Below are 16,133 nucleotides of genomic sequence, written 5' to 3' on the forward strand. Positions count from 1 at the left end.
CAGCACCAGACAGGACTGGCAAAAAGTGCTTTTCACTGAGTCGTGGTTTTGTCTCACTAAGGGTGATGGTCAGATTTGCGTTTATCGTCGAAGGAATGAGTGTTACACCGAGGCCTGTACTCTGGAGCGGGATCGATTTGGAGGTGTAGGGTCCATCATGGTCTGGGGCGGTGTCACAGCATCATCGAACTGAGCTTGTTGTCATTGCAGTCCATCTCAACGCTGTGTGTTTCAGGGAAGACATCCTCCCTCATGTGTTACCTTTCCTGCAGGCGCATCCTGACATGACCCTCCAGCATGACAGTGCCACCAGCCATACTGCTTGTTCTGTGCATGATTTCCTGCAAGACAGGAATGTCAGTGTCCTGCTATGGCCAGCGAAGAGCCCGGATCTCAGTCCCATTGAGCACGTCTGAGACCTGTTGGGTGAGGGCTATACATGCCCCAGAAATGTCTGGGAACTTGCACGTGCCTTGGTAGAAGAGTGGGGTGACATCTTACAGCAAGAACTGGCAAATCTGGTGCAGTACACGAGGAGGAGATGCACTGCAGTGCTTAATACAGCTGGTGGCCACACATTACTTTTGATTTTGACCCCCCCTTATTATTCAATTTCTGTTTGTCACATGTCTGTGGAACTTGTTCAGTTTGTGTCAGTTGTTGAATCTTATGTTCATACAAATGTTTACACTTTAAGTTTGCAGAAAATAAACGCTGTTAACAGTGAGAGGATGTTTCCTTTTTTGCTGAGTTTAGTAACCAAAAAAGTTTTAAAGAAATAAATGTATTTCAGATTCTTCAAAATAGCCACCCTTTGCCTTGATGACAGCTTTGCCCACTCTTGGCATTCTCTCAACGAGCTTCATGAGGAATGCTTTTTCAACCGTCTTGAAGAAAACACACATCACGACAAGATAGGTCTCTACATAGTGGTGTGTTGTCTAAAACAGCCCTGCATGGCAGCAACGCATGACAGCAACGCATGACAACAACATGGTAGCAACACATGACAGCAGCACATGGTAAGCAGCACAAAACAGTGTACACACATTATTGAGCACAGACAACAGCACAAAAGGCAAGAAGGTAGAAACAACAATACATCACGCAAAGTAGCCACAACTGTCAGTTAACGTGTCCATGATTTGAGTCTTTGAATGAAGAGATTGAACTCTCCAGTTTGAGTGTTTGTTGCAGATCGTTCCAGTCGCTAGCTGCAGCGAACTGAAAAGAGGAGCGACCCAAGGATGTGTGTGCTTTGGTGACCTTCAACAGAATGTGACTGGCAGAACAGGGGTTGTATGTGGAGGATGAGGGCTGCAGTAGATATCTCAGATAGGGGGGAGTGAGGCCTAAGAGGGTTTTATAAATAAGCATCAACCAGTGGGTCTTCTGACGGGTATACAGAGATGACCAGTTTACAGAGGAGTGCAGTGATGTGTCCTATAAGGAGCATTGGTGGGAAAACTGATGGCAGAATGGTAAAGACCATCTAGCCGCTCGAGAGCACCCTTACATGCCGATCTATAAATTACTTCTCCGTAATCTAGCATAGGTAGGATGGTCATCTGAGTCGGGGTTAGTTTGGCAGCTGGGGTGAAAGGGGAGCGATTACGAAAGAGGTAACCAAGTCTAGATTTAAGCCTGCAGCTTTGATATGTGCTCAGAGAAGGACAGTGTACCGTATAGCCATACTCACAAGTACTTGTATGAGGTGACCACCTCAAGCTCTAAACCCTCAGAGGTAGTAATAACACCTGTGGGGAGAGGGGCATTCTTCTTAACAAACCACATGACCTTTGTTTTGGAGGTGTTCGGAAAAAGGTTAAGGGCAGAGAAAGCTTGTTGGACACTAAAAGCTGTGTTGTAGAGCTTTTAACACAAAATCCTGGGAGGGGCCAGCTGCGTATAAGACTATCACCTGCATATAAATGGTGAGAGAGCTTCCTACTGCCTGAGCTTTGTTGTAAATTGAGAAGAGCGTGGGGTCTAGGATCGAGACTTCGGGTACACTCTTGGTGAAAGGCAGTGGCTGAGACAGCATATGTTCTGACTTTATACACTGCACTCTTTGAGAGAGGTAGTTAGCAAACCAGGTCAAAGATCCCTCAGAGACACCAATAATCGTCAGCTGGCCCACAAGAATTTAATCGTCTACCGTATCAAAAGCTTTGGCCAAGTCAATAAAAATAGCAGCACAACATTGCTTAGAATCAAGGACAATGGTGACATCATTGAGGACCTTTAAGAATGCTGTGGTAGCCATGCTGATTAAGTGTGCCTTGATTTCTAAATAAATCCCTGTCACCAGTAAAGCACCATCACACCATCTTCCTCCATGCTTCATGGTGGGAACCACACATGCTGAAATGATATGTTCATGTAATCTGCCTCTCACAAAGACATGGCGGTTATAACCAAAAATGTTAATGTCCATTGCTTGTGTTTCTTGGTCCATGCAAGTCTCTGCTTCTTATTGACGTCCTTTAGTAGTGGTTCTTTGCAGCAATTCAACCTTGAAAGCTTGATTCACGCAGTCTCTTCAGAACAGTTGATATTGTGATGTCTGTTACTTGAACTCTGAAACAAATCAAATTTTATTTGTCACATGCATCGTATACAAAAGGTATAGACCTTACCGTGAAATGCTTACTTACAAGCCCTTAACCAACAGTGCAGTTCAAGAAATAGAATTATGAAAATATGTACTAAATAAAATAAGTAAAAATAAAAAAGTAACACAGTAGAATTACATAATAACGAGGCCCCAGTGATGTATTGGGCCATACACTCTACCCTCTGTAGCGCCTTATGGTCTATTCCTGAGAAGTTGCCATACCAGGTAGTGATGCAACCGGTCTGGATGGTCTCCACGGTGCAGCTGTAGAACTTTTTGAGTATCTGGGGACCCATGCCAAACCGTTTCAGTCTCCTGGTGTTGTCGCGCCCTCTTCACAACTGTCTTGGTGTGTTTTTGCCTATGATCGTTTGTTGGTGATGTGGACATCAAGGAACTTGAAACTCTCGACCCGCTCCACTTCAGCCCCATCAATGTAAATGGAGGCCTATTCTTGCTCACATTGAGGGAGAGGTTGTTGTCCAAGAACCACACTGACATGTCTTTGACCACTGACAGGTATGTGTCAGTGATCAGGTCTACCTCTGTGTCGTCAGCAAACTTAATGATGGTGTTGGAGTCGTGCTGGGCCATGCAGTCATGGGTGAACAGGGAGTACAGGAGGAGACTAAGCACGCACCCCTGAAGGGCCCCAGTGTTGAGGATTAGTGTGGCAGATGTGTTGTTGCCGAACCTTACCACCTGGGGGAGGCCTGTCAGGATGTCCAGGATCCAGTTGCAGAGGGAGGTGTTTAGTCCCAGGGTACTTAGCTTAGTGATGAGCTCTGTGGGCACTGTGTTGTTGAACACTGAGCTGTAGTCAATGAACAGCATTCTCACATAGGTGTTGGGAAGTGTGGGAAAGAGAAGTGTGAAATGCGATTTAGATTCTGTCATCTGTGGATTGGAGTGGGTCTAGGGTTTCCGGGATGATGGTATTGATGTGAGCCTTAACCAGCCTTTTAAAGCACTTCATTTCGGCAGGTTACCTTTGCGTTTTTGGGCACAGGGACTATGGTGGTCTGCTTCAAACGTGAGTATTACAGACTCGGTCAAGAAGAGGTTGAAAATGTCAGTGTAGACACTTGCCAGTTGGTCAGCACATGCTCCGAGTACATGTCCTGGTAATCCGTCTGGTTTAATGACCTTGTGAATGTTGACCTGTTTAAAGGTCTTGTTCACATCGTCTGTGTAGAGCGTGATCACAGTCGTCCAGAACAGCTGGTGCTCTCATGCATGCTTCAGTGTTACTTGCCTAAAAGTTACTTAGCTTGTCTGGTAGTCTCGCGTCACTGGGCAGCACGCGACTGTGCTTCCCTTTGTAGTCCATAATAGTTAAGCCCAGACACATCTGACAAACATCAGAGCCGGTGTAGTAGGATTTAATCTTAGTCCTGTATTGACGCTTTGCCTGTTTGATGGTTTGTCTGAGGGCATAGTGGGATGTCTTATAATTGTCGGGATTAGTGTCCCACTCCTTGAAAGTGGCAACTCTAGCCTTTTGCTTGGCGCTGTTTTTGCCTGTAATCCATGGCTTCTGGGTGGGATTTGTACGTACAGTCTCTATGGGGACAATGTCCTCAATGCACTTATTGATGAAGCCAGGTGACTGAGGTTGTATACTCCTCAATGCCATTGGATGAATCACGGAACATATTCCAGCCTGTACTAGCAGAACAGTCCTGTAGCGTAGAATCTGTGTCATCGGACCACTTACATTAAGAGCGAGTCACTGGTACTTCCTGCTTTAGTTTTTGCTTGTAAGCAGGAATCAGGAGAATAGAGTTCTGGTCAGATTTGCCAAATGGAGGGAGAGCTTTGTATGTATCTGTGTGTGGAGTAAAGGTGGTTTAGAATTTTTTTCTTCTCTGTTTGCGCTTGTGACATGCTGGTAGAATTTAAGTAAAACTGATTTAAGTTTGCCTGCATTAAAGTCCCTGGCCACTAGGAGCGGTGTTTCTGGATAAGCATTTTCTTGTTTGCTTATGGCCTTATACAGCTCGTAGAGTGCGATCTTAGTGCCAGCATCAGTTTGTTAGGGTAAATAGACAGCTATGAAAAATATAGATGAGAACTCTCTTGGTTGGTAGTGTGGTCTATAGCTTATCATGAGGTACCTCAGACTAGCAATACCTTGAGACTTCTTTAACATTAGACATTGCGTGCCAGCTGTTACTGACAAATAGACACACACACCCGCCTCTCGTCTTACCAGACGTAGCTACTCTGTCCTGGTATTACACAGAAAAACCAGCCAGCTGTATATTATCCGTGTCGTCGTTCAGCCAGGACTCAATGAAACACAGGATCTTACCGTTTTTAATGTCCCGTTGGTAGGATAGTCTCAACCGTAGACCATCGAGTTTGTTTTCCTGTGATTGCACGTTGGCCAATAGAACCGATGGTAATGTTATCCAGAAAGAAGTATATCCTTTGCGGCGGACTCTTTAAATAAAAATCTTTGTCCAGTTCGAGGTGAGTAATCACTGTTCTGAAGCTCTTTTCTGTCATAAAGAGACAGCAACTTTATGTACCGAATAAGTCACAAACAATGTGAAAAAACAAACAAAATAGCACAGTTGCTTTGTAGCCCATAAAACAGAAGCCATCCTGTCTGGCTCCATTATTTATGTGGCAGCGGTAACTCTGGGTCTTCCTTCCTGTGGCGTTCCTCATTTCAGCCAGTTTCATCATAGCGCTTGATTGTTTTGCGACTGCACTTGAAGAACCATTCAAAGTTCTTAACATTTTTCGCATTGACTGACCTTTGTCTTAAACTAATGTTGGTTTATCTTGTCGTTTATCTTTTATTCTTTGAGTTGTTTTGATATAATATGGAGTTGGTTGTTATGGAGTGTGTGAACAGTGGAGAGGGACCCCAGAGTGGGTACACATCTGTCTCTGTAGCGGCCCCTGCAGAGACAGGTGTGTAAGGGGGATTTTGGGGTGTGGAGGGGCTGGCTAGGGTTGGTGTAATTTGCGACTTGGAGGTTTGGGTGTGTCAGGGCTCTTGCCTCAGCCCTGTCTAGATCTAGATGAGAATGACCTTTAACCCTGTCTTCCTGTCTGTTCCTGTTCCAGAGGCCAGTAAGCTGGTGATGTCATATGTGGCGGCGGTGTGTGGGAAGGGCCAGGAGGTGAACAAGGTGAAGGAGCAGCTGCTGCAGTCCAATCCTGTGCTGGAGGGTGAGTGTTCTTACCCGACCCACCTTTCGCTCTTCCCATGCAAGTTCAGAATAGGAGGTGCTTATATATGCGAGTGGAAGTGGCTCCCATGCTTCAGGTTCAGAGTGGGATGGGGCTCAGCTAAGATGGCTGAGGCATCAGGGACACACCCACTTTAACACAATCAGTTTAGCTTTTTTCCTCAAGACAGTCTCTTTCTCTCACACGTCAAGCCTCTCTTAACAGAGATATCCAAATAGCTTGAATGCTTTCACCAACCATTACAACCACTAGGCTAGCTGCCGCACATGTTGTAATGGTTGGCAAAAAGCCTTCAAGCTATATGGATATCCCTGTTAAGAGAGGCTTGAAGTGTGTGAGAAAGAGACCCGTTGGGCCGGTAACCGAAAGGTTGCTGGTTCGAATACCAGAGCCAAGATAGTGAAAAATCTGTCTGTGCCCTTGAGCAAGGTACTTAACCCTAATTTGCTCCAGGGACGCCATGCTACTATGGCTTACCCTGTAAAACCCTGTATGTGACAATACACTTTTTCATATTATTTTCTTTACATTCAATTCACTGTTCGTTTGTGACCAGCCTCTGTTCATTTGTTAAACATCTGTTTTGGAGGGTACCATATTTGTTTTCCTAACATGAATCATCAAACCACTCTTCATCCAATTACTACTAGACACAACATGCAACACTTTATAAAATCTCCCACCCTATTTACATTTTTCACCAATCCTCAGTCCACTACATTCGGAGAAAAAACCCTCCCTATACCTCTGTGCTGGCACAGACAGCAGTGTTTTAATTGAGGGTCTGTAGACAGGAAATGGTCATGAGTGATGAAGCCAGCCTAGCGGCTGATTTGAAATACTTTACAACCCCACTGTGCTTTGTTGAATGACACACGAAGGCTGTTTAGTGTAAAGTGTGGCATTTTGGAGAGAGGAAGAGAGTACTAACAATGTACAACTGCAGTTGGTGCTCCCACAAATATTAGCCTGCTTAAAGGACTGCACTGAATGTGCAATTTTGTACTTTGTTCAGGGTCTTTTCTTGAATGGTGATATTGTGTTGAAATGTGTGTTGAGCTATGAAATATTGCAAACTTATAATTGATATTCTCTGGTAATTTTCATATAATTTTGTACTATGTGTAGTGCACAGTTCACACACTGAACTACTGACTTAAATGTAGATAGACTGCTATTTTGAGCCATAAGCTTTGAAAGCCTCCAAGCTTTGTTTTAACCCAGACCCTCAATAACATAATGGGACTGGTGAGGCATCATCAGGGGAGGCAGGTAGCATAGTGGTTAGAGCGTTGGACTAGTAACCAAAAGGTTGCTCATCAAATCCCTGAGCTAACAAGGTAAAAATATGTTGTTCTGCCCCTGAACAAGGCAGTTATAACCCACTGTTTCTAGGCCGTCATTGTAAATAAGAATTTGTTCTTTACTGACTTGCCGAGTTAAATAAAGGTTAAATAAAGGTCAAATAAAATCAGACCAAAAGGCTTTGTGGTAGTCGAGTGGTTGCATGATTGACAGATAAATGGATCAGCTTTTACAGGTTCCACAGACAGCGTTAAGTAGATTTCATGAAGAGAACAACAACCAAGCCATCAGTATGTATGTGTTAGTTAGTGCTTATGATTTAGCAGAGAATGTGATGCTTGATGACTTTTCACATACTTGAAGTAATACAGACTATCAAAATGTATAATATACTGATATTGGTTGCCCTGTCTACCTGACTGATACTCATGTTGAAATGTTTATTTTCAGCTTTTGGGAATGCTAAAACTATGAGAAATGACAACTCATCCCGATTTGTAAGTATCCTATTTTCTTTGTTTTCCTGACACTAACACTGAAGTCTAGGTGCTTTTATGGTCTGCTCCTCCAATAAGAATCAGTGTTTGGTGGTCTGCTCCTCCAATAGGAATCAGTGTGTGATGGTCTCCTCCATTGAAGCTGTGTGTACTTTAGATTAAACACAGGTGGACCTTTGATCTAGACGTCACCCACCAGAGGCAAACAAACCCTCACCCTTTTTCTCTTATCTCTTTTTCTCTCCAATTTCTCTGGTATCACTCTTTCTCCCCTAGTTCCTCCCTAATTCTCTCCCTCTGTAGAGCTTGCAATTGGCTCTCTCTGCAGACCCTGCCTTAACACCAAGCCGTTACAGTTACAGCATAGAGGCAGCCCAGGATAGAAATGAAGCCCAAGTCAGCGTAGCGTTGTTTTGGCAACCATCTCCAGATGTCTGCCGATGGCTCCTGCCAAGATCCCTTTAGTGTTTGGGAAACTGCTCTTTTCTCCAGAAACTCCACTGCCTCTGGTGTCATGTAATGTTTTCCTACAATGAGGTGGCTCTTAAAGCACTAAATATATCCACTTATTCCACTCCCACATGGCACAAGCACCAGTACGGTGCTGCTTTGTACAGTTAAAGATTACATTACGTCACATCATGCAAAACAGCTTGTGTCTCAGGTGTCGGCTGGTGTGGAGACCGTATTGACTGTACGATCGTCAGCCAATGGGATGGTTAGGTTTACGGTAACTGTTACTGTGACCCTTGGCCAATTGCCGCTGAGGAACTAACATACTTGGAGGCCTACACTACCTCTCCTCCAATATGACTTATGCACAGTGAGCATTCTGGTGAAACCATGGCTCCTCAGCACTGGAGCTTTAGGAAACTGACTGACGCTTTGACTAATGATGATATCAGCAGAGAGGTGATGCAACCACTATCTTACTCTGTTGAGGTTTTTTGTCTGGCAAACTAATCTAGGAAAGCATTGTCTTTTTTATTTCTCATGCTTCCTCGCTGGCTGGCTGCGTTTTCCAGTGGGGCCCATTGGCAGCCAGCAGCTGCCTGTTTTACATTCCACTGTTTCTGATGTCACCACATTACTTCAGGCTTCACCAATCAGACTGGAAACACACTGACTGACTGAACCATATCCCACCCTGTCTCGGGCTAAGTCTTGACTTAAGGCCTGTTTATTTATCTAACCTTTATTTAACCAGGCAGGTCAGTTAAGAACACATTCACAATGATTACCTAATGTCTAGGGCACTGGTCAGGTCACGTAAGGACAAAACCAAAACTCCCAGGCCCTTGTCATGTACCATTTGTTATATGAACTAATATCCCACGAGTGAGTTTAATCTGGTGTGGAAGTGCTCTGTGTACCATACTATTCAACCTCTGGCTTTCATGAAGTTGTACAACTCACTCACCAACCAGGCAGCTACCTACCTGTCCCTAGCCTGTGCTCGGGTTTAAGATATCATAATAGGGGGATTATTTCGGATTATGCCTGATCAGTTTATATTTAGGTAACCTTGATTTAAACTGCTGGATGAGCACCTCTTGCTTGTTCCAGTGAATGCCATTTAGTTCTAACTCATCTCCTCAGGAAGAGGACAGATTGTGATCTGTTTCTTCCCCTGCAGAGAGACTGGAGATGTTGTTGAAACTGGCAGTGGCCATTGCCAGTTAAATGTTTTCTTTTTTTTTTACCTTTATTTAACTAGGCAAGTCAGTTAAGAACAACTTCTTATTAACAGTGACTGCCTATTATTTACGCTGGGCCAATTGTGCGCCGCCCTGGGGGACTCCCAATCACTGCCAGTTGATACAGCCTGGAATCAAACCAGGGTCTGCAGTGACGCCTCTAGCACTGAGATGCAGTGCCTTAGACTGCTGCGCCACTCAGGAGCCACTACGGCTTTTTAAGTTATAAATAAAAGTTATTAATAAAAGGAAGACTAATCAAATGGCTGCAAAGAAACTGGGCCCAGTGTTGTTCGAACCCACATTTTAAACAGAACAGAGGGTGAGCGAAGCAGGGTGGTTTGTTTTACTCTCCTTTCAAATGGGAGAAGAATAATGTACTTTCCTTCATAGTAGTCAATTACTTCACAGCATACCTATGTGTGATTGGCAGCTGACTTTATGAACATGTCCAGTGCCTGGAGACACAATTACTTCACAGCATACCTATGTGTGATTGGCAGCTGACTTTATGAACATGTCCAGTGCCTGGAGACACAATTACTTCACAGCATACCTATGTGTGATTGGCAGCTGACTTTATGAACATGTCCAGTGCCTGGAGACACAATTACTTCACAGCATACCTATGTGTGATTGGCAGCTGACTTTATGAACATGTCCAGTGCCTGGAGACACAATTACTTCACAGCATACCTATGTGTGATTGGCAGCTGACTTTATGAACATGTCCAGTGCCTGGAGACACAATTACTTCACAGCATACCTATGTGTGATTGGCAGCTGACTTTATGAACGTGTCCAGTGCCTGGAGACACAATTACTTCACAGCATACCTATGTGTGATTGGCAGCTGACTTTATGAACATGTCCAGTGCCTGGAGACACAATTACTTCACAGCATACCTATGTGTGATTGGCAGCTGACTTTATGAACATGTCCAGTGCCTGGAGACACAATTACTTCACAGCATACCTATGTGTGATTGGCAGCTGACTTTATGAACGTGTCCAGTGCCTGGAGACACAATTACTTCACAGCATACCTATGTGTGATTGGCAGCTGACTTTATGAACATGTCCAGTGCCTGGAGACACAATTACTTCAGAGCATACCTATGTGTGATTGGCAGCTGACTTTATGAACATGTCCAGTGCCTGTAGACACAAAAACCTTTTTCTCCTTTCAGTGATGTTTGCGGTGATCCCTGCCTGTGCTTGTGCAAGCTTCCTCCTGCATCTGGGAATGTGTTCAATGGCCATTTAAATTATTCATATTTACACTTTGATTCCTAAACATAACTTACGGTAAATGTATTCAGGGCCTGTGCTGAGTTTGCTACAAAGCAACCTAACCTTGCCACCTTATTATAAGCTCTGGGCCCGACTCATCCTATTTGTCCTGCTTTATCTGTTTATCTCTTGTTTTTGGCTGCCCTGAAAACCGCTTCATTGCTGAAAGAAAACATAGATTTTGCCTCAGAGACTAGCTAGTTTTTGTGTTATTTACCCAATAACATGCTGATATGTTAGTGTGGTGTCAGGAAATTCTAATCACTGTATTCTCTCTTCTCTACAGGGTAAATACATGGACATTGAGTTTGACTTCAAGGGAGACCCTTTGGGTGGAGTTATTAGCAACTGTGAGTATTATAAGGAAGACATATATATACATACATACATACACATATATATATATATATACACACATACATACATACATACATACATACATACATACATACATACATACATACATACATACATACATACATACATACGTCATGCTTAAATGACCACATGCTAAGCTCTCCTACATCCCTCTAGCCCTCTCACATGTCACAGTGATGGTGTAGCTCTGACACGGTTAGCTCAATTAAACCCCCAGTCAGTCATTCTACCATGGTAATGGTTTGTCTCACACCCTGGGCGAGGGACAGGATCTGGATGAGGGAGAGGGCCAGGGACAGTGAGAGGGACGGAGACGAGCAGTTCACCACATGCTGTTCCTGCACGCCCGGTCGGTCGGCTCACCAAAGAGAGAGGGAGATCAATATTTGTTTTCAGTCAATGGAGGGTCAATGACACACAGGAACTAGATGGGGAAAAAACAACCTAAAAAAACCTGAACCGTTGCCAAACAGACACATGAAAAAATGTTGACTGCTTTCTGTCTGCAGTACCTCGTCTTGTCTTTATCTCTGACCCTCAACTGCTTTGTTATTGTTTTGTCCGGTCTCTTGTTCATATTGTTTTGTCTGAAGCGATTCTGCCATGAGGTCAGGGGAAATAAAGAGTGGGTAGATCTGTCACAGATATTCCTCTGTCCTTTCTGCCTGTTGGAGAGGAGAGCTCATGGAGACTGCCCAGTGCCTGCATAGTCTCCCTCTCCATAATAAACCTGAGGGCCATGTGACTCTGGTGCAATGGTATATAACAGGAAGAGGAGGATGGATGGAAGGTAGTGATGTGCAGCCGTGTTTAACGTCATTTAAATAGTGTGTGGCTAAAGGGCAGGTTGAATAAAGAGAAACAATACCTTACACAATCTATCAATGTATAATTATTGTGCAATTTATATAGGCTACAAGGAGTTTTTTCTTTCATTATTTTAGACTATCTTACTGCATAAGCCTAGACTTTAGCTTAACTGTACGGACGCCAAATAGCCTACATAGCCAACCACCAGATAATGCTTTTGGGAACAGGCAGAAAAAGTTAACGACAATCTACTTAGGCAAAAAGGTAATTGCCGAAGTTTTCATTCAATAAGACAATAGCTAAGTAAGGAGAGCTGAAAATAAAGAGGGTTGATTGAGGCTCTGTACAAATTCGACAGTCACAAGACGTGACTTCAAATAGGCCTATGGCACCTCAAGGGAACTGTAGCCTACTGTTTAGATGGGTTAAATGGAAAATGCATTCTGGACATTGACTAACCAGAATAACCTACTCCAAAGTCCTCTGATAATACTAGTCCCGTGCGAATCGACATCCCTGTGTTTTGAGAGAAATGTCTGAGTTCGACAGGTGGCTCGAGGTTTGAACAAGAAAACAATAACTGATTGGATAAATTGAATGAAGTGCTGCGCATAGCCAATATATGAAGGGCATACATGTATCAATGTTCACAGTGAATGTTTTTGTTTATACTCAAGTTAATTGAATATCGCCAAATGCATCATTAAAATTATTGCGCATATTTAATGCAACCATTGCTGTTAATAGTTCGCAAAGCAGTATACTAAACGTTTCGAACATTCATAGCCTAAAAATGCAAATCAAGTGCAAGTTAGCTGTTGAGCTCACATCTGAAGGCTGGGGGGCTAAGACGTCTTCTATTGCGGATCCCTAAAATATCTGAATGATTATGATCACGCACTATGGCAACACTACCAAAGATGGTTTGGTATGGTTTAGAAACTTGGGAACCAAGCTGGAGTTATCAATGAAGCCTGTCACCGCTTGGACTTGTTGAAATATCTTCATGCCTAGAAAAAAAACCTCCAGGCTTCCATCATAACTGTCAATTTATAGGAAGAAATATATATTATCATTACAGGGGGCAGTCCAAATCGTCCAAATCGTTCTCTAAAATAACATACATTTTGGTGTAATAAATAAATAGTTCTCTAGTAATGCTGGTCCTGTGTGAATAGTACTATAGCCTTAATAATAGCTCCTGCAGCATATCAACCTCCACTCTTCTGGGAAGGCTTTCCACTAGATTTTTTTATTTTTTATTTTACCTTTATTTAACCAGGCAAGTCAGTTAAGAACAAATTCTTATTTTCAATGACAGCCTAGAAACAGTGGGTTAACTGCCTGTTCAGGGGCAGAACGACAGATTTGTACCTTGTCAGCTTCGGGGTTTGAACTTGCAACCTTCCGGTTACTAATCCAATGCTCTAACCACTAGGCTACCCTGCTGTCCTGCCGCCCCAGATGTTGGAACATTGCGGGTACTTACTTACATTCAGCCACAAGAACATTAGTGAGGTTGGCACTGATGTTGGCCTGGCGTTCCATTTTATCCCAAAGGTGTTTGATAGGGTTGAGGTCAGGGCTCTGTGCAGGTCAGTCAAGTTCTTCCACACCGATCTTGACACACCATTTCTGTATGTACCTCGCTTTGTGCGCTGGGGCATTGTCATGCTGAAACAGGACAGGGCCTTCCCCAAGCTGTTGTCACAAATTTGGAAGCACAGAATTGTCCAGAATGTCATTGTATGCTGTAGCGTTAAGATTTCCCTTCACTGGAACTAAGGGGCCTAGCCAGAACTATGAAAAACAGCCCCAGACCATTATTCCTCATCCACCAAACTTTACAGTTGGCACTGGATTCGGGCAGGTAGAGTTCTCCTGGCATCCGCCAAACCCAGATTCGTCCGTCGGACTGCCTGATGGGGAAGCATGATTCATCACTCCAAAGAAGGCATTTCCAGTACTCCAGTTTACGCTTGGCATTGCGCATGGTGATCTTAGGCTTGTGTGTGGCTGCTTGACCATGGACACCCATTTGATATAGCTCACAACAAACAGTTATTGTGCTGACGTTGCTTCCAGAGGCAGTTTGGAACTCGATAGCGAGTGTTGCAACTGAGGACAGACTGTTTTTACACGCTTCAGTACTCTGTGGTCCAGTTCTGTGAGCTTGTGTGGTCTACCACTTTAGGGCTGAGCTGTTGTTGCTCCTAGATGTTTCCACTTCACAATAACAGCACTTACAGTTGACCAGGGCAGACATTTGATGAACTGACTTGTTGGAAAGGTGGCTACTTATGACTCTGCTACGTTGAAAGTCACTGAGGTCTTCAGTACGGGCCATTCTACTGCCAATGTTTGTCTATGGAGATTGCATGGTTACGTGCTCGATTTTTATAAACTTGTCAGCAACGGGTGGTGCTAAAATAGCAGAATCCACTAATTTGAGGGGGTGTCCATATCATTTTGGTGATGTACTGTACCTAAATGGTGTACTATATCTTTGACTGTAGCCTATAGCGTATTTTCTTCATTTGCAGGTTAGGGTTGGGTGCGAGTCTCAAATGTTCACTTTACCACACATAGTCGGGCGGTTGCGGGTGGATTATAATCAATTGCGAGCAGGTGTGGGTGAACAAACAGCTGACCTGCACACCACTAATGGAAGAATAGGCCTCTCATGCCTGAGGGCTTCCCTCAGAAGTCACCGGCTATAAATTCCTCTGTTCCTGTGTCGCTGCTGCAGCACAGTCAGCCAACACCTCATTATGGCCCTCTCTCAATCTCCATCTCTCTCCATGCCCAGAGATCTTCTTTAACTGAGGATTAAAGAGGAACACCTCACAAACCTCTCCTCGGCACCCCCAGATGTTTCACAATTTAGTTGTAGGCCTCAACTAGCTCACTTGATTCACCTAGTCAAGGGCTTGATAATTAGTTGTCAATTCGAATCAGGATGTGCTAGCACTGGAATAGATAAAAATACATGTACAAATACATGGAATGGTTGTGGGTCCCCGGGTGAGGTTCGAGAACCACTGCTCTAGTGCACGGTGGAGCAGCTAGGGTTAGTATGGAATAATGTGTGGAATTCTGTCTGCTTTAATAATCGTGTTTCTTTTTGTTATTGTATGTGATTGTGCCTTGTTCACTACCCATTTTGTATAGTAAAGTTGAATTGACTTAGATAATGGTAACATGCTAGGAAGAAGATATCAATATCCAGGCGCACAATCCAGGACAAGACAGGATATGGACTTCCATTCTTATTTTTTTATATATAGCGTGTCTGACATTTCTCCTTTAATGTATGTTTGTCAGTCTAGGAACCATTTCCTGGATGTAGCCTGCTTGCTGCAAATAGCTAAATAGCATTCAACATTTTACAAAATGCTTTACAGCAGGCATGAAAAAGTCTTAGTAGTAAAAAGCAATAACAGAGCTGAACTCTTCTAGTGTACAAAAGGTTAAAGGTCGTGACAGAGAGAAGAGCCCCTTGGGGGGTAGACTGAATGTTCAGAACATTCTTGAGCCACATTTCCTGTTCCTGCATCTTATTTTCTGTTGGAACTCACTGTTGTGAGTTTTGTCTGGTCAAGAGGATGCTCGCATGCAGTTACATGTGAATCTCAGAGTAGGGTACAGGCTAAGGGAGCCACAATGGGAGACAGTGACATTGTTTATGACAGAGAGAAAGCCAGAGAATAGTCTCACATTGCCAGACTAGTATTTTATGTACTCTGTATTAGAACAGAGAGGGGTGAGAATCCATGCTGTCAGGCTCCATTTTGATTACATTACAGAGGCAGTGCATCACTCTGAGCTGCTCGTCTGTCGCGCTCTAAAGAGATGCTACATTATTGATGAGCTGACAGACACGTGTTTAAAAACTCAGAGAATTACTTAGTGATGAACACACACACAGTGACTACCATGTGGTGGTGAAGCAAGGCTGGCAGTCTATTGACTACCAATTTCTCTGTAGTGAGTCAGTGGAATTAAGTGCTGTGCCGGAGAAAGTGTAAATGCATTATGAAGTGGGCGCTGACTCTCCAAGCGGCTAATGCCCCCACTGAGAGGATAACTTAGCTGACCGGTAGCTTGCAGCTCCAACTCAGGTCCCTGGGCTCTATATTCAACATAACATCATTTAGTCAGGCATAGAGAAGAACTTCTTACTTTCCTGATCAACTTATAGTAAGTAGAGCTATGTGAGCCACTTAAAGCACATTAACTGTTGAAATGTAATATGTTACAGAGTACATCCTTTTCAGTCTAGGTGTTGTAGTTGATCAGTAGTTAAGGAGCTGACCTGACTTTTGAGGC

The 16,133-nt window shown here is 43.7% G+C and overlaps 1 protein-coding gene across 5 annotated transcripts in view; it reads left to right on the plus strand.

Moving 5' to 3' along the window:
- Positions 1-16,133, plus strand: part of LOC135519287 (unconventional myosin-Ib-like) — a 139,796-nt gene that overhangs the window by 75,666 nt on the left and 47,997 nt on the right. For all 5 annotated transcript variants that reach the window (XM_064944431.1, XM_064944433.1, XM_064944432.1 and 2 more), the window contains 3 exons: positions 5,699-5,803; positions 7,580-7,626; positions 10,903-10,966. In XM_064944431.1, the coding sequence (XP_064800503.1) occupies positions 5,699-5,803; positions 7,580-7,626; positions 10,903-10,966 (216 nt within the window). The remainder of the gene's footprint in view (positions 1-5,698; positions 5,804-7,579; positions 7,627-10,902; positions 10,967-16,133) is intronic.

The sequence above is a fragment of the Oncorhynchus masou genome, chromosome 29, assembly GCF_036934945.1.
Source record: "Oncorhynchus masou masou isolate Uvic2021 chromosome 29, UVic_Omas_1.1, whole genome shotgun sequence".
Classification (NCBI taxonomy): Eukaryota; Metazoa; Chordata; class Actinopteri; order Salmoniformes; family Salmonidae; genus Oncorhynchus; species Oncorhynchus masou.